Source organism: Hyperolius riggenbachi, chromosome 4, assembly GCF_040937935.1.
Source record: "Hyperolius riggenbachi isolate aHypRig1 chromosome 4, aHypRig1.pri, whole genome shotgun sequence".
NCBI lineage: Eukaryota > Metazoa > Chordata > Amphibia > Anura > Hyperoliidae > Hyperolius > Hyperolius riggenbachi.
This window is the reverse complement of record NC_090649.1, coordinates 118,565,483-118,585,332: the sequence shown is the minus strand read 5'-3', so window position 1 is coordinate 118,585,332 and position 19,850 is coordinate 118,565,483. Positions and strand designations below refer to the sequence as shown.

At 45.0% G+C, this 19,850-nt stretch overlaps 1 protein-coding gene across 2 annotated transcripts in view; it reads right to left on the bottom strand.

Annotated features, from left to right (window-relative positions):
• Positions 1-201: 201 nt before the first annotated feature.
• The window catches only part of LOC137570476 (apolipoprotein L3-like), a 37,511-nt gene continuing 17,862 nt past the window's right edge, over positions 202-19,850 (bottom strand). For both annotated transcript variants that reach the window (XM_068279142.1, XM_068279144.1), the window contains 3 exons: positions 15,926-15,963; positions 3,319-3,404; positions 202-1,052 (listed from right to left, as the gene is read on the bottom strand). In XM_068279142.1, coding sequence (XP_068135243.1) covers positions 267-1,052; positions 3,319-3,399 — 867 coding nt within the window. In that variant the 5' untranslated portion in view covers positions 3,400-3,404; positions 15,926-15,963 and the 3' untranslated portion in view covers positions 202-266. The remainder of the gene's footprint in view (positions 1,053-3,318; positions 3,405-15,925; positions 15,964-19,850) is intronic.

Here is a 19,850-nt window from a genome sequence, read left to right as displayed (position 1 = left end):
TAAGACCATTAATAGTACCTGCCCTTTCATTGTTATGCTATTCAGATGTACTTTGCTATGCTATCACACCATTTAGGTGTTAAAATCATCACGTATCCCTGCCTTAATAAAACCAACAGTGATGTATGAATTCCCTAAAGGATAGCATGCTGAGAATAGCTATGTCACCCCCCCCCCCCCCCGTGCAGGCCTGTGCCTAGTTTGTCTATGCCTACAAACAGTCCTGCCTTACTGATAGAAGGATCAGTAGAACAGACATCGGAATCCTATGTGGATGGACTTGGAATCCATTCACATTCCTTCTTCAGTTCCTCTTCACGGTTCTGTAGGCTATGCTGCACACCTTGTAGCTCTGTGGCACACAACCTTATGTCTTTAGCCTCCTTTGTTTTGCCCCCATTTTGCAGATCTTTTGCTCCCTTGAAAACAAAATATGCATCGACAAATATAAACAATCCGGCAAAAATTCCAGAAAGGGCAGTAAGTGTTCGCCCCCCCTGCATTGCTACTTTTGTGCCTTGAGCTGAAGCTTCAGATATTCTGATGAGACGGGCTACTCTGGCAGCCTCTACTCCTGCAAAACCGAATCTCCCCCCAATTCTTGCAAACTCAGGGGTGTCTTCATTGCTGCTCAAGTTACACTGCCAGTTATTCAGCTCTTTGTCTATTTTTTCTGAAATCTTTTTCATCTCTTCAATCTTCTTGTTAGCTTTTGTGACAATCTCTTCCACTCTGCTGAGTTTGTTTTTAGTACTGATAGTGTCAGCTATAGAAGCCGCTGCACCTGTTACACCACCTGCTGTAGCCGTGGTGATGCCAATCGCACTGAGAGTTAGGGAGGTACCGAGTGTGAACGGTGCGAGAACCAGGCCTGCAAGTGTGGTGAGCCCTCCTGCTATTCCAACAGCACTTCCTGCCACGCTGGCAATGGTGGCTTTTTTGTGGAACTCATCCATGTCATCGGCAATACTACGCATTTCTTGGGTACAGTTGCCAAGCTGATCACGAAGCTCTGTCAGGGTGTCTAAGAACTCTTTTACGTATTGTTTCATCTGGACAAAATACAAATATAAAGAGATCACATTGATAAAATGTTTATACACATATAAAAGTCTACCTCCCCAAAACTTTTAAAACTTTGAAGACCTCCTAGTAAAATAAATCCCACATTCCTTACTTACCACTCTAAGGGCTTTATTCACTAAACCGTGATAACTCAAATATCACACCTTATCAAAGATATCACACCTTATCAAAGTTAACACACCTTATTAGAGTAGCATAGCGAGCGCTACAAACTTAAGCCTGCTAAATTGCAATGGCACTCATCCTGCCCTGAGCCCATGCGGGTTTGTGCTACTCTGATAAGGCTTGTTAACTTTGATAAGGTGTGATATCTTTGATAAGGTGTGATATCTTAAAAAGCCCTCTCACTAAAATCTTATGCAAAACAAAAGTTTGCCTGTATACAGAAGGTATTTGCGATTATTCAGGTTGGAGTGAGCATATGATGAGTTCTGGTTCCTTATGAGCTTACTGGGTAGTCTGTAACTCTGGGTGTTTCAAGTCCTATATCATAGAGCCACATTAGTCCATGCCATGCACTGATAAGGATCATCCAATCTGAAACAGTCTGTATGCATGTTGGATTATTGTGGCTCCATACAATTAACTAGCTGACACATGATTGCATTCCAGCAGTTCTGGAGGTGTGGTTAGTTTACAGGAAAAGCAAAGGATGATTTACATATTCATCAATGAGACATCACATATTCAACAGACCCCCAAATCCAAGTGCTTGGTGAAAATTTTGCCTCTGTGGTCTCTTAGGGCTCGATTCACAAAGCGGTGATAACTCAGTTATCACGCCTAAAAGACTTTAGGCGTGATAACCTTTGCACTAGCAAAGTTATCACCGCTTTGTGCTCTAACGCGCGCGCGCAAAGTCCCATAGGGCTTAATGGGAGCTTCGCGCGAAGTGCTGGGTGCTGCGCGCGCGTCTGCGCGCTGGAGCGCGCAAAACTTTGAGCGCGGAAAATTTGCGCGAGTTTCTTCTTATCATGCCTAAACTGAGTTTAGGCGTGATAAAGGGGTTTTCACTCGCGTGCAAACACTTTGCACCGCATTGTGAATCAGGCCCTTAGAGTTATAGTGTGCCCGGGCCAAAGCTCGGGTACAAAATCACTTACTTAACATGAAGGGTTAACACTCTTTTGGTGCTTGGGTACCCTAATGACCCACAGTGGTCTGAAACTAGTAGGTGGCATGCCAGCTTTTAACCGGTTTTAAATACAAATTAAACTTGGAAATTATTTTATTGACATCTGGCTGATAAATTGGATGTGTGCAACCATCTTAATTTGTTAAATGGGCAACCCGTTATATGCTAACTGCAAGCTGAAGGAGTTTGTAAGTGCAGCAGAGGTTTAAGTACTGTACCTTTAATAAAATTTACCACACAGAGTGCACTGCTTTCTGCCTCTTTTGTTCCCCCAGGCCACTGTACCGAGAACTGCTAGTGCTAGGTCACCTAGGACGGAAGACAGCTGTAGTTGTCACACTTGCCACATGGAGTGGTAAGAGCCTGATCTGAATGGCATTGGGTTCCCAGCAGTGAAAGTGCATTGGTACTGTGCTGAAGGTTTTGGCCAAGGTGAGCTATACAGATAGGTGAGTAGGGGGCGCGCCAAAATCACATACTTATCTAAGAAGAGAGAAGCCTCTGGATCCTATTGAGGGTTCCCTCACTATCCCCTGATCCCCCGCCACTGAGCACGGTTCCTGGGTGCAGAAGAACACATAACCACCTGACCAGTGCAGAAAGCTGAAAACACGGGACCATAAGAGACTCTCACTGCCGTGTGACAGACCAGAGAGATGTGCCACCAGGACCCCACTGCCCCTGTTGTGATTCGCCACTAACCATGGCTTCCTCCGAGGTTCCCAGTACTGCATGACCTGGTCAACCCGGAAAGAGGTAGGGGAATTTGCGAGCCAACGGAGGGGGATGAAGAAGTACAGGGGGAAGGGTGAGCATGAGAACTGATGCTTATACATGCTTGCTCCCCCCATATTTAGAAAATGCTTTGCCTACGGTATACTTTAAAATCACTCATTTCTAATGTAAACTAATATGAAAATGCGATAGGCCATTAGATTTAGAGTCCATTTGAGTGACAGTTTGTGATGTAAATCCTTTGGTAGATTTTGTAAAGTGGTGTAGAAAAAGTGTCAGCGATATACAACTGTATAATAATAGAATAAACGATAAGTGAGCTTCCTGAAATTAACATGTTTGAAAAATGATTCATAACCTACCCGTTCCTCTAGCTCCATCATTTCACGTTCCCTGTTCTCCGGATCATTCAATGCAGGACATGTTTCCATGCTGTCAGCCATGGTTTCTGTTTTTAAAGAGGAACTTCAGTGAAAATAATGTCATACAAAAAAGTGCTTAATTTTTTACAATAATTATGTATAAATGATTTAGTCAGTGTGTGCTCATTGTAAAATCTTTCCTCTCCGGATTTACATTCTGACATTCATTACATGGTGACATTTTTATTGCTGGCAAGTGATGGCAGTTGGAAACAGCTGTTATTTCCCACAATGCACAGTGTGGGAGGGGTTTCACCAAAACATCAGCCATACAGAGCCCCCTGATGATCCGTTTGTGAAAAGGACAAGATTTCTCATGGGAATCAGCTACTGATTGGGATGAAGTTCAATTCTTGGTTACGGTTTCTCTTTCAATCAGTAAACTTTTTTTTTGTTTTTTTGTTTTTTAACAAGTATGGGGATTTTACAACTAACAGATAAATAGTCACACACAAAAAAACCTCATAGGGCCATATCCTATTGCTGAACGCTCTGGCGAGTTTTTAACCACTTCCCGACCGCCGTATATACAATTGGCGGCCGGGAAGTGCACCCCGCAAGGACCGCCGTATAGACAAATGGCGGCGGTCCTTGTAGGGGCATGGGCGGAGCGATCGCGTCATCCGTGACGCGATCCTCCGCCTGGCGCCGCTCACCCGCCGCAACATCCCGCCGGCCATACGGAAGCGCCGGCGGGATGTTAACCCGACGATCGCCGCATACAAAGTGTATAATACACTTTGTAATGTTTACAAAGTGTATTATACAGGCTGCCTCCTGCCCTGGTGGTCCCAGTGTCCGAGGGACCACCAGGGCAGGCTGCAGCCACCCTAGTCTGCACCAAGCACACTGATTTCCCCCCCCCCTGCCCCAGATCGCCGACAGCACCCATCAGACCCTCCCTGCCCACGCCCCAGACCACTGTTTGCACCCAATCACCCCCCTAATCACCCATCAATCACTCCCTGTCACTATCTGCCAAAGCTATTTTTTTTATCCCCCCCCCTGCCCCCTGCTCCCTCCTGATCACCCCCCCACCCCTCAGATTCTCCCCAGACCCCCCCCCCAGACCCCCCCCCCATGTACTGTATGCATCTATCCCCCCTGATCACCTGTCAATCACCTGTCAATCACCTGTCAATCACCTGTCAATCACCCATCAATTACCCCCTGTCACTCCCACCCATCAATCAGCCCCTAACCTGCCCCTTGCGGGCAATCTGATCACCCCCCCACACCAATAGATCGCCCGCAGATCCGACATCAGATCACCTCCTTTTTTTTAGTCCCTAATCTGCCCCCTACTCCCTCCTGATCACCCCCCCCACCCCTCAGATTCTTCCCAGACCCCCCCCCCCCGTGTACTGTATGCATCTATCCCCCCTGATCACCTGTCAATCACCTGTCAATCACCCGTCAATCACCCGTCAATCACCCCCTGTCACTGCCACCCATCAATCAGCCCCTAACCTGCCCCTTGCGGGCAATCTGATCACCCACCCACACCAATAGATCGCCCGCAGATCCGACATCAGATCACCTCCCAAGTGCAGGGTTTACATCTCTTCTCTCCTCTAAACACCCACTAATTACCCATCAATCACCCATCAATCACCCCCTATCACCACCTGTCACTGTTACCCATCAGATTAGACCCTAATCTGCCCCTTGTGGGCACCCAATCACCCGCCCACACGCTCAGATTGCCCTCAGACCCCCCCTTATCAATTCGCCAGTGCAATATTTACCTCTGTTATTCCCTGTAATAACCCACTGATCACCTGTCAATCACCTGCCAATCACCCATCAATCACCCCCTGTCACCCCCTGTCACTGCCACCCATCAATCAGCCCCTAACCTGCCCCTTGCGGGCAATCTGATCACCCACCCACACCAATAGATCGCCCGCAAACCCGCCGTCAGATTACCTCCCAAATGTATTGTTTACATCTGTTATCTTCTCTAAACACCCACTAATTACCCATCAATCACCCATCAATCACCCCCTATCACCACCTGTCACTGTTACCTATCAGATCAGACCCTAATCTGCCCCTTGCGGGCACCCAATCACCCGCCCACACGCTCAGATTGCCCTCAGACCCCCCCCCCCTTATCAATTCGCCAGTGCATTAATTACATCTGTCCTTCCCTGTAATAACCCACTGATCACCTGTCAATCACCTGCCAATCACCTATCACCCATCAATCACCCCCTGTCACTGCCACCCAACAATCAGCCCCTAACCTGCCCCTTGCGGGCAATCTGATCACCCACCCACACCAATAGATCGCCCGCAGATCCGACATCAGATCACCACCCAAGCGCAGCGTTTACATCTATTCTCTCCTCTAAACACCCACTAATTACCCATCAATCACCCATCAATCACCCCCTATCACCACCTGTCACTGTTACCCATCAGATCAGACCCTAATCTGCCCCTTTGCGGGCACCCAATCACCCGCCTACATGCTCAGATTGCCCTCAGACCCCCCCTTATCAATTCGCCTGGGCATTATTTACATCTGTCTTTCCCTGTAATAACCCACTGATCACCTGTAAATCACCTGTCAATCACCCATCAATCACCCCCTGTCACTGCCACCCATCAATCACCCCCTGTCACTGCCACCCATCAATCAGCCCCTAACCTGCCCCTTGCGGGCAAACTGATCACCCACCCACACCAATAGATCGCCCGCAGATCCGACATCAGATCACCACCCAAGCGCAGTTTTTCCATCTATTCTCTCCTCTAAACACCCACTAATTACCCATCAATCACCCATCAATCACCCCCTATCACCACCTGTCACTGTTACCCATCAGATCAGACCCTAATCTGCCCCTTGTGGGCACCCAATCACCCGCCTACACGCTCAGATTGCCCTCAGACCCCCCCTTATCAATTCGCCAGTGCAATATTTACATCTGTTCTCCCCTGTAATAACCCACTGATTACCTGTCAATCACCTATCAATCACCCATCAATCACCCCCTGTCACTGCCACCCATCAATCACCCCCTGTCACTGCCACCCATCATTTACCCGCTGTCACTGCCACCCATCAATCAGCCCCTAACCTGCCCCTTGCGGGCAATCTGATCACCCACCCACACCAATAGATCACCCGCAGATCCGACGTCCGATCACCTCCCAAGTGCAGTGTTTACATCTGTTCTCTACCCTAAACACCCACTAATTACCCATCAATCACCCCCTGTCACTGCTACCTATCAGATTAGACCCCTATCTGCCCCTAGGGCACTCAATCACCCGCCCACACCCTCAGAATGCCCTCAGACCCCAGCCCTGATCACCTCGCCAGTTCATTGCTTGCGTCTATTCCCCCCTCTAATCACACCTTGAGACACCCATCAATCACCTCCTGTCACCCCCTAGCACACCTACCCATCAGATCAGGCCCTAATTTGCCCCATGTGGGCTCCTGATCACTCGGCCAAACCCTCAGATCCCCCTCAGACCCCCTTCCGATCACCTCCCCAGTGCATTGATTGCATCTATTTTCCCCTCTAACCACCCCCTGAGACACCCATCAATCACCTCCTGTCACCCCCCTAGCACTCCTATCCATCAGATCAGGCCCAATACAACCTGTCATCTAAAAGGCCACCCTGCTTATGACCGGTTCCACAAAATTCGCCCCCTCATAGACCACCTGTCATCAAAATTTGCAGATGCTTATACCCCTGAACAGTCATTTTGAGACATTTGGTTTCCAGACTACTCACGGTTTTGGGCCCGTAAAATGCCAGGGCGGTATAGGAACCCCACAAGTGACCCCATTTTAGAAAAAAAGACACCCCAAGGTATTCTGTTAGGTGTATGACGAGTTCATAGAAGATTTTATTTTTTGTCAAAAGTTAGCGGAAATTGATTTTTATTGGTTTTTTTTCACAAAGTGTCATTTTTCACTAACTTGTGACAAAAAATAAAATCATCTATGAACTCGCCATACACCTAACGGAATACCTTGGGGTGTCTTCTTTCTAAAATGGGGTCACTTGTGGGGTTCCTATACTGCCCTGGCATTTTAGGGGCCCTAAACCCCGAGGAGTAGTCTAGAAAACAAATGCCTCAAAATGACCTGTGAATAGGACGTTGGGCCCCTTAGCGCACCTAGGCTGCAAAAAAGTGTCACACATGTGGTACCGCCGTACTCAGGAAAAGTAGTATAATGTGTTTTGGGGTGTATTTTTACACATACCCATGCTGGGTGGGAGAAATTTCTATGTAAATGGACAATTGTGTGTAAAAAAAATCAAACAATTGTCATTTACAGAGATATTTCTCCCACTTAGCATGGGTATGTGTAAAAATACACCCCAAAACACATTATACTACTTCTCCTGAGTACGGTGGTACCACATGTGTGGCACTTTTTTACACCCTAAGTACGCTAAGGGGCCCAAAGTCTAATGAGTACCTTTAGGATTTCACAGGTCATTTTGCGACATTTAGTTTCAAGACTACTCCTCACGGTTTAGGGCCCCTAAAATGCCAGGGCAGTATAGGAACCCCACAAATGACCCCATTCTAGAAAGAAGACACCCAAAGGTATTCCGTACGGAGTATGGTGAGTTCATAGAAGATTTTATCTTTTGTCACAAGTTAGCGGAAAATGACACTTTGTGAAAAAAAAACAATTAAAATCAATTTCCGCTAACTTGTGACAAAAAAATAAAAACTTCTATGAACTCACCATACTCCTAACGGAATACCTTGGGGTGTCTTCTTTCTAAAATGGGGTCATTAGTGGGGTTCCTATACTGCCCTGGCATTTTAGGGGCCCTAAACCGTGAGGAGTAGTCTTGAAACAAAAATGACCTGTGAAATCCTAAAGGTACTCATTGGACTTTGGGCCCCTTAGTGCAGTTAGGGTGCAAAAAAGTGCCACACATGTGGTATCTCCGTACCCGGGAGAAGTAGTATAATGTGTTTTGGGGTGTATTTTTACACATACCCATGCTGGGTGGGAGAAATACCTCTGTAAATGACAATCTTTTGATTTTTTTACACACAATTGTCCATTCACAGAGGTATTTCTCCCACCCAGCATGGGAATGTGTAAAAATACACCCCAAAACACATTGTACTACTTCTCCCGAATACGGCGATACCAAATGTGTGGCACTTTTTTGCACCCTAACTGCGCTAAAGGGTCCAAAGTCCAATGAGTACCTTTAGGATTTCACAGGTCATTTTGCGACATTTAGTTTCAAGACTACTCCTCACGGTTTAGGGCCCCTAAAATGCCAGGGCAGTATAGGAACCCCATAAATGACCCCATTTTAGAAAGAAGACACCCCAAGGTATTCCGTTAGTAGTATAGCGAGTTCATAGAAGATTTTATTTTTTGTCACAAGTTAGCGGAAATTGATTTTAATTGTGTTTTTTCACAAAGTGTCATTTTCCGCTAACTTGTGACAAAAAATAAAATCTTCTATGAACTCACCATACTCATAACGGAATACCTTGGGGTGTCTTCTTTCTAAAATGGGGTCATTTGTGGGGTTCCTATACTGCCCTGGCATTTTAGGGGCCCTAAACCGTGAGGAGTAGTCTTGAAACGAAATTTCTCAAAATGACCTGTGAAATCCTAAAGGTACTCATTGGACTTTGGGCCCTTTAGTGCAGTTAAGGTGCAAAAAAGTGCCACACATGTGGTATCGCCGTACTCAGGAGAAGTAGTATAATGTGTTTTGGGGTGTATTTTTACACATACCCATGCTGAGTGGGAGAAAGATCTCTGTAAATGGACAATTGTGTGTAAAAAAATTAAAAAATTGTCATTTACAGAGATATTTCTCCCACCCAGCATGGGTATGTGTAAAAATACACCCCAAAACACATTATACTACTTCTCCTGAGTATGGCAATACCACATGTGTGGCACTTTTTTGCAGCCTAACTGCGCTAAGGGGTCCAAAGTCCAATGAGCACCTTTAGGCTTTACTGGGGTGCTTACAATTTAGCACCCCCCAAAATGTCAGGACAGTAAACACACCCCACAAATGACCCATTTTGGAAAGTAGACCCTTCAAGGTATTCAGAGAGTGGCATGGTGAGTCCGTGGCAGATTTCATTTTTTTTTGTCGCAAGTTAGAAGAAATGGAAACTTTTTTTTTTTTTGTCACAAAGTGTCATTTTCCGCTTACTTGTGACAAAAAATAATATCTTCTATGAACTCATTATGCCTCTCAGTGAATACTTTGGGATGTTTTCTTTCCAAAATGGGGTCATTTGGGGGGTATTTATACTATCCTGGAATTCTAGCCCCTCATGAAACATGACAGGGGGTCAGAAAAGTCATAGATGCTTGAAAATGGGAAAATTCACTTTTTGCACCATAGTTTGTAAACGGTATAACTTTTACCCAAACCAATAAATATACACTGAATGGGTTTTTTTTTATCCAAAACATGTTTGTCCACATTTTTTGCGCTGCATGTATACAGAAATTTTACTTTATTTGAAAAATGTCAGCACAGAAAGTTAAAAAAATCATTTTTTTGCCAAAATTCATGTCTTTTTTGATGAATATAATAAAAAGTAAAAATCGCAGGAGCAATCAAATAGCACCAAAAGAAAGCTTTATTAGTGACAAGAAAAGGAGCCAAAATTAATTTAGGTGGTAGGTTGTATGAGCGAGCAATAAACCGTGAAAGCTGCAGTGGTCTGAATGGAAAAAAAGTGGCCGGTCCATAAGGGGTAGAAAGCCCTAGGTCCTCAAGTGGTTAACTTAGGCGATGGAGGAATTGCCTAATCTTATTAAACTTCAGACCCCCCCAGGCGGAAAAGAACTCGCTTGGGCGATATAATCACCCAGCGAGTTCTTAACACGGTATCCAAATTACCCTTTTAATGTCTCTGGGAAGCGATGCTTCCCAGCAGACATAACCGTTAGCATACACCTGCAAAAAGCAGGTCTAAACCAGCTAACGCACATCATTGCCGCAGCATCTGGGGATCTCCTTTAATAAGGAAACCCCCAGAGCTCCCTGTCAGGGCACCGTATATGTTAGAAGCCCCCCACGTAGCTCTGCCGGTCACCCCTGTAAAGATACATACCGTCGCTAATCACCCAACGCCTCTCTCCACAAGTTCTGTTGCATAATTACAGTGTATCTATCACTGTAATTACTGTGCGCATAGGAGCCCGGGCAAAGCATCTTTGAATCTCAAGCCAGGGCTCCCCATTGGTCCGCTGTCTGAGACATTTTCTTGGCTCAGACAGCGGACCAGGGAGCAACGGCAAGGGGGTGCAGCAGCGAGGGGTGAGCGCATGCAGAATGCGTATCTAAAGCTTTTACTCTCACCTCCAAGGATCCACATGCCACATGTCCTTCCTCCATCCTGGTTCTAGGCATCCTGTATCATGGTAACAGCACCCCCTATGATGACATCACAGGGGGGCTGTTACCATGATACGGGATGCCTAGAACCAGGAAGAAGGAAGGACATGCGTCACGTGGATCCCAGGAGGTTAGTAACAGCTTCCACTGCGTACTATGCGTTCGCCCCCCTACCCCTACATGCTGATCCCTATCTACCCAAATAGGGGGGCTCTCTGGCTACCTAAATGGTGGGTTCTCTGCCTAAATGAATGGGAAGCTCTCTGACTACCTAAATGGAGGTACTCTCTAGCTACCTAAAGGTGGGGGGCTCTCTGGCTGTCTAATTGGGGGGACTCTTGGTGGCCTAAAGAGGGGGGTTCTCTGGCTACCTAAAGAGGGGGGGAGGGGTCACTGGCTGCCTAAAAAAGGGAGGTCTCTGGCAACCTACAAGGAGGGGGCTCTCTGGCCATATGAATGGGGGACTTTCTAGCTACCTAAATGGAGCCTCTTTGGCTACCTAAATGGGGGCACATCTTATACTGGGGGGCTGCATCTGGCTACCTAATCCTTTAGGCTCTTGTGGCTACCTATACTGGTGGACTGCATCTGTCTACCTGATGTTGGGGTCTCCTGTTGATACCTATGCTGGGGGGGCGCATCTGTCTAACAGCTGCTCTGGCTACCTATACAGGATTGGGAGAAGGGGGGCTGCCTACGTCTGGCTAATTAATACTGGTACTGGGGTCTCTGGCTAGCTATATTGGGGGCTATCTAATACTGGGGCCCACCTCTGGCTATTACATCACAATAGTGGGCCTGAGTCTATGGGGGTGCGAGTTCCCTGAATCTATTACAAGTATCAACCCTTGCAGCGCAAGTTAAAAATCTCCTCCGCACTCTATGCTGTGGTAGTACAGCATAACGTGCGGTGCTAACATAACGAGCGCTCCATTACTTTAAAAAGTGCTTCATTAACTTAACGGGCGCTTCACTGAACCCGCCCTGAGCCCCGGCGGGTCCAGTGGCTTCAAAGGACAAGATTCCTGCACTTTGATTGGCCCAATAGGCTGACTGTCAGGCGACACTGACAGTCAGCCTATTAAGCCAATCAAAATGCAGGAATCTCATCTATATATAATATATACCGTATATTAAGCAATACTCCAAGAAATTCCAATTTGGGCTTTCAAGCAGAGCCAAGACTAGTTCAACAGCCAACAAGGATCACATTTATTCTTTCACAAAATTCTTCAAGTTCTTATAGATACAGATTGAATAATAACATGTACAGTAGCTGCACATGCGGCGTTCCAAATAATGGCCTGACGTGTTTTGTGGCCAAAAGCCGCTTTTTGAGAGACACATGAAATAACACATACAATTCCAGACCTAAATGCGTCTCATGATTCTGTGATGCTTGTGCAAAAAAGACACTCCATGCTAGGCGTGTCCCTCCTCAATCGTGAGGTGCACCCGGCGCAGAGTGTCTTATTAAGAAATACCTTGTAGTTTAGAAAAGAAAATCTATTTTAAAAATGCAAAGGAAAAAATGCAAATTGTTTTTAAAAATTACAGTTTAACGGCGAAACCGCCATGTTTTCTGTTAGTACAGCGCTGCGATCAGCAGCAGCGCTGTACTGTGGACAGCCATGTGACACGGCTGTCCCTCTGGGGCACTTGAGAGCGATTGGCTCTCATAGGCAGAAGTCTATGACAGTCGATCGCCAGGATTGGCCCGCTGGGGGGAGGGAGGGATTTGTAAAAAAAAAAAAAAAAAAAAAAAAGAAATAGTTAAAAAATAATATAAAAATATAAATATTTATTTAAAAAAAAATAAACAACTTGGGGGCGATCAGACCCCACCAACCAAGATCTCTGTTGGTGGGGGGAAAAGGGGGGGGGGGATCACTCATGTGCTGTGTTGTGCGGCCCTGCAGCTTGGCCTTAAACCTGCAGTGGCCATTTTAGTAAAAATGTTCCTGGTCTTTAGGGGGGTTTACCACTGTGGTCCTCAAGTGGTTAAAAAACATTTTTCCTTTGCATTTTCAAAATCAATTATCTAAAAAACTTCAAGGTCTTCTTTAAAAAAATATTTTTTAACTCGTTCCCACTATTCTCCTTAACATAACAGTACTGAGCAATATTGGTGACAACAGCATGCTTTGCTATTAACCGCTAAATTCAGCATGAAATTATGCAAAAATTGCACAAAAGTGCAGTTCCTGATTAAATTTACATACCAAATTGATAAAAAAATGATTTCACTTTGTAATTTTGATTAAAGCTGCAAAATTACTATTATGCAAAATTCGTGCTCATCACTAATCTTCATAGAAAATAAAAATAGTATGACAGGCAAAAAAACAGACTCTTTCTCCACCCTGACAGCCTCAACAAAACTAGGTGGTTTTGGGTTTCTTAGCCCTCTTTATTAATTAATTATTAATATTATGCATCGATTTTAGACATGTCCCAGTATTGGAATTGTAATGCCCCTTGCAAATATTGGGTTAAGCAGGTACAACTAGCTTCTAGAGCCTCCTTCTAGACATTTAAGCTCTTAAAGGAATCATCAGGCAACTTAAATGTAAATCTGATTTACTTACCTGGGCTTTCTCCAGCCCCTCACAGCTGCCTGTCCCGCGCTCCATTCACAGCCACCATCCCGGGGTCCCACATGGTGCAGAGGACGACCTCGAGGTCGTCCTTACTGCGCCTACATGAAGCGTCCCTGTCAACCAAGCCCAGGTTGTCAGCAGCGTACTGCACAGGCGCAGAGCTACTGCGCCCGTGCAGTACGCCACGGACTACCTAGGCTTGACTGACAGCGGTGCTTCACGCAGGCACAGTAAGGACGACTTTGAGGTCGTCCTCTGCACCATGCGGGGACCCCAGACCGGTGGCTGCTAACAGAGTGCTCACCGTGGGACAGACAACTGCGAGGGGCTGGGGAAAGCCTCAGGTAAGTAAATCAGATTTATATTTTAGTTGCCTGATGATTCCTTTAAGAATTCCAATCTGCCTTTGGCAGCCAGACCGCACCCACTAATTAAAACCACCTTGGCAGCATGGGATTTTGCTTTACGTCTATCTCCCTCCAAGTTAAAAAAAATGTCATAGCACGACATCTCTCACAGCCTTATGGACAGCTATTCCAGATCTTAAAGAGAATCTGTACTGTCCGATTTGTATAATAAAAAACAAACCAAATGAGTCACTGTGATCTCCTGGATCCCTCTTTGCCATTTCCGCCGCTCCCCAGTGTTTACAAACAAAAAACGCAGTTTGATATACCACTCCGTGCATTCCGGTTAACTGCACTTGACTGCACATTGTATTAGTCAAGTCAGTGCATACCTTTCACTTCATCCCCCCGATATGGACAAAACGGACAAAACGGCTAGAGGCAGAGGTAGAGGCAGACCCAGAGAAAGGCCACCCAGCAGGTCTGTGCGAGGTCGTGTTGATGTGATTTCGTGTGGCCCTGGCCCAAAGTACAGTGCTCAGAAGAAGGCACGTCCCATCAACTCCCAAGATTGTCATTACGTGGTTGACTATTTTACACAGAACACCTCATCTTCCGCAGCCACCAGCGCTTCTACAAGCACCACATCCGTTGCATTTGACACTTCGCAGGAGTTAATTGGTGGGGAAAAAACTGATTCACAGCCATTATTGTTACAACCAGATGAAGGCGCTAAGCAAGTTACACCACCTCATATGTCTGAGTTAGGTGGCGACACTATGGACGTAACGTGTGAGGATGAGGATGATGAAGTACCTGCTGTTGGTGCAGTTTTGGAGGTGTCTGAGGCAAGCGAAGCTGGGCAGGATGATTATGATGATGACGATGATACGGATACCACGTGGGATCCTAAGAGACAAGATGACCCAGGGGACAGTTCAGAGGGGGAGCCAGAGAGGAGTAGGAGGAGACGAGTTGCTGAGAGAAGCAGAGGGAGCTCGTCATCAGAAACAGCTGGTTGCAGTGTCCGGAGTTGTGATTGTCAGTGGAACCAAGGAGACGCGAGATCCTAATCCACTTCACTGATTGCTAAGAACACTGGTGAGTATAGGGATCACATGACCAGGAGCCAAACAGCATGGCACCTCATCAGTGCTGGGAGATATCAACATTTACATCCCTTTACCATCGCTCTTTTGTGACTCCCCCCCCCCCCCCCACACACACACACACACACACACATACACACACACACACACATATACACACACACACACACACACACACACACACACACACACACACACACACACACACACACACACACACAGGAACACACAGCCTGGTGACTCATCTACCAAGACAGGATCATAACTGTCATAATATCTTCCCCATAACAAGTGTGACCACAACAACAACATCTGGCCTAAAGGATGGACTCCTGGATTGGAAAGCAGCAGGGTAATTAGTTGGAGCCCCGGCCCTGACCCCTCTGTACCTTACAAAGAATCTAGCTGTTTTATAAATAATGGTTCATACAGAGTAATAAGGGTAGGTGTTGCATACACAGCATGTAAAATATATATAAAATGAAAATTACATAAAGCATAATTTTGGTAAAGTCCAGTAAACTTAACATGTTTTGGCTGCACACGTTAAGTTTACCGGGGTTTAGTAAACACACCTCTTAGTGTTTCAAAAGCGTGTACAGCTATCACCTCAATCAACTTTTATAGGTTTTATATCGGTAAATCTAGCCTCAGTGGAGATATTAAGATCATAGGAGTCTGTATTGTAATTAATAATGTATACAGAGCAATTTCTATATAGTGCTAAAACTGGACTGACATAACGTGCCCATAATAATGTAAGAGCAAGGAGAGAGGCTGCGGGCATGTTTTTAGAAGGAGGGACATCAGGACACAATGTATACCACATAATGTATGGTATAATATAGATTTTTTTTTGGGGGGGGGGAGGGGTTTATCATTACAAAACAAATTGAACATCCAAACACAACATAAACAGTACCAAGATGTTTCAAAACCTTTACTACACTCAGCAGCCTTTGCAGTTTGTGGAGAACTAACACGATAGAGCAGATAGTGAAAGAAACTTTGTAACCTAAAATTTAACTGGACTTTAAAAATAATAAAAAAGAAAAACATTGGCACTAAGATTTAGCAAGTAAAGTAATGAAAAATTAAAATATACTTACTAAACACCACAGGAAATAATGAGCAGGCTGTAGCTCAGCTGAAAAGTAAAAATGAAAGGAAAATGTTTTCAACATTTATCAAACATCATAAAGTTACTGTTGATAGCTCTAGAGACTTTGTTCATGCTTATCTTCCTTATAGCAGTCCAATAAAAGGGAGCTGTGTGACCATCGTTTAAAAAAAATACGGCGTGGGTACGCGCCTTTTAAAAGGCTGCAGTAATCCAGACCACATTAGAACAGATATAAGAACTTATAAGATAAAAGAAATAAGGCTGAAAATTTTGTTGCAGAGTCTCTTGAAAATCGCCTCTTGGCTATCAGCGGGAATATCAACAATTGAGGATACAGCAAATTCTAGTCTGAGACCATTCACCTTTTTAAAATGAAAATATAAACTTCCTGACACGGAAATATTTGCTTATGTGATGTCCAAATTTCCTACCTATTCACCAATAAACCCTTCCAAACAAATCATTTATGTCAAGATCTCTGGGACTTCTATATACCTCTAAATACCTCTTATTTTAAAATGCCTTTCTCACTCTTAAATGCTTAAAAAAAATCTATGCAAGTGGTACCTGACCCCATTATCATATCTAAAATATCCTCTAACCTTGCTGCTGGAGAAATTGCTCCCAGATAGGCACACTCCACCACATGTTATGGTCTTGCCCAGTCGTTAAACCCTACTGGAATAATGTAGAGAAGCTATTATCCACTATTGTGGGCTCAAAGTGCCAGATCTCACTCAATATACATTTCCCCTTAACTTACGTCTAGCTTCCACTCATATCATATGCGCAGCCAGACAATTACTTCTCTCTAATTGGAACCAATCCCAACTCCCTTCAACTTCTCAAATTATTCCTCTAGTGGATCAGAACCTCAAAATGGAACATCTACTCAGACATAAAGACAACCAAAGTATGTGAAAGGTAAAGGGGAATTTGACTGGGCTTCCCTTCTGCACTACATTTAAGTCTAAGTTAAGGTAAACTTGGTACTAATCAATCTCCAGGATAGCTCAGCCTTCCCTTCACCTTTACCTATTTGTTCCTTCTGATTGACCATCCCCCTAGGTCACAAGTCTGAGTCATGAAAACAATGTAGACAAAGACCACTGTGACTGAGATCAGGTGGTTCTTCATTTATCTTTTGTGTAAACCAGTAAAAGTACATGTAGATCCGTAGTTTCAGGGCCGGATTTACCATAAGGCACTGTAGGCACATGCCTACAGGCTCCTGATGTTGAAAAGGCAGCTGACTCCCCTCCCTGAGAGCCTTCCTCCCTCTTTCCTTATGCAGAGTCCTGATAAGAGTGTAAATGAGAAGTTACTCACCCTTCTGGCATTCCACTCACCAGATCTCCCTTCAGCCAGGGGCACCTCTTGCTACTTAATACTGAGGTTCCCCTAGCTACCTAATACTTGGGGGCACCTCTAGCTACTTAATACTGAGGGTATTCTGGCTACCTAATACTAAGGGGCACCTGTAGCTGTCTATGATGGGAAAGGTAAGTAAGGGAGAAGTGACAGCTGGGACAGCCAGTACAGTTGCAGTGCAGTTTGGCTGGGATTTGTAGGTTCCTTGAGAGCGAAGACTAGGGTGCCATAGCATCTATGCCTATATGCTCCTGTGAGGTAAATACGGGCCAGCGAAGTTTATTTCTAATTATTTTGTATGCTTTAAAATGTTTTAATATGTTGATAATTCAAGTTGCTAAACCCTCTCAAAAAGAAGATACTCTAGGAAGGAACCTTTTATAAGATAGTCTTCAGCTTGTTAATGATTGTTCAATTATTTCATTGTAACAAGTTTTTTCCTATCGTTTATAATTGGCTAATTCTTTCTTCTAATGTTAAAATCTCTAATAAAAATCATCTACACACAAAAAAAAGAGAAGATAAATAGAAACCTTCATAGAAAATAAAGAGAAAATTAAAAAAATACAAATAAATTGCTTAAAAAAAAAGGACATCGCAGCAGCAATCAGATCCTACCAACCGGAAGCTCTGTTGGTGGGAAGGAAAGGAGGTAAGATTCATTTGTCTGCTAAGTTATATGTCTTGTTTGAGCAATAAACTGTTAAAGCTGCAAAGTGCTAAATTGTAAAAAATGGCCTGGTCACGGGGGGGTGGTAGTGTAAGCCTGTGGTCCTCAAGAGGTTAATCCTGCCACTAAGTACCACGTGCCATAATTACACAGCTGGAGCGGCCATGTAACGTTCGTCTAAAGGGCACCAAAATTACCAGGTGCGAGTGTGCGCCATAATTACCTGTCTCAGTGTAAACATGCCTAAACAGAGCTAGTAAGGCGACAAGCACCTCCCCTCCATCCAGCACCAGAGCCAGTCTCGTGCTGCCATAATTTCCAGGTTTTGACTTGACAACATCATCAAAATGGGATATGGTACTTGAGGAAGTATGAGGCTGCCTGGAGTGCTGGACAGAAGGGAGCTGTGATTGTCAGTGTGACCAAGGAGAGGCGAGATCCTAATCATCCACTTCACTGATGACCCCCCCCACACACACACACACACAGAAACACACAGTCTGGTGACTCATCTACCAAGACAGGATCATAACTGTCATAATCTCCTCCCCATAACAATTGTGACCACAACAACAACACCTGAAGGATGGACTCCTGGATTGGAAAGCAGCAGGGTAATTAGTTGGACCCCGGCCCTGACTCCTCTGCACCTTACAAAGAATCTAGCTGTTTTATAAATAATGGTTCATACAGAGTAATAAGGGTAGGTGTTTGTGACAAACGTTGGATAGGCAGCTGCAGTGAACAGCGCTACCACCGCAGCTGCCTCCATCTCCCTGCCTAGCAATCTGATTGCTGCTGCTCTAGCACGCCGAGGACAGGTCTGTCAGCCGCACATAGGGTCGCATTGTCGCGTGCGCGCGTGCACATACAGGACCTTTATGCGGGGAGGAGGCGCGTCAGCTGACCGGCTGGTCGGCTGACGTCAGAGGAGACACTCGCCGCTCCTCATTGGCTGATAGGAATAGGCGTGCCGGAGGGGTCTCCGTCTCCTCTGCTTCATAAGCCTAGCCTAGTCACTCGCAACTTGTCTGCTGTTGCGAATACTTCGTGTTAGCGCTCAGACCTTTTGATAGCTTTATTATTTAGCATTGAAAGACTGTATATTATCTGTATATGACTCTGGCTCGTTCTGACTACTCTTCCGCTCAGTGATTCTGTACTTCTGCCCATCTGATCTTGCTGCCGACTCTGCCTGTTAAACCTCCTTGTCTTTGCCTTCCGATTTTGTACTGTATCTGTCTGTCTGTTGCCAACTCGATTAGTCAGACCACTCTACTCTCACCAGAGGGCCCTTGACTCTGGTGAGGGGCTCTGTACTGTTAGTACCCACCAGCACCTCTGGTGAGGTATAGCTAAACCTATCAGTACTACTGTTGCACCAAGCACTATACTTTGCTATTAGCTATCACTTCAGTTACCTACTATACTTGCATTATTGGTGATTCAGCAGATCACCACATAATCAGGTATAGTGTCTGGGTTATTGGTGATACTGCAGATCACCTAATAACCAGACATCTGTTAATTGCTGACACCAATCGTTACAGTGTTGCATACGCAGCATGTAAAATATATATAAAATGAAAATTACATAAAGCATAATTTTGGTAAAGCCCAGTAAACTTAACATGTGTTGGCTGCACACGTTAAGTTTACCGGGGTTTAGTAAACACACCTCTTAGTGTTTCAAAAGCGTGTACAGCTATCACCTCAATCAACTTTTATTGGTTTGATATCGGCAAATCTAGCCTCAGTGGAGATATCAAGATCATAGGAGTCTGTATTGTAATTAATAGTGTATACAGAGCAATTTCTATATAACTGGACTGACATAACGTGCCCATAATAATGTAAGGGTAAGGGGAGA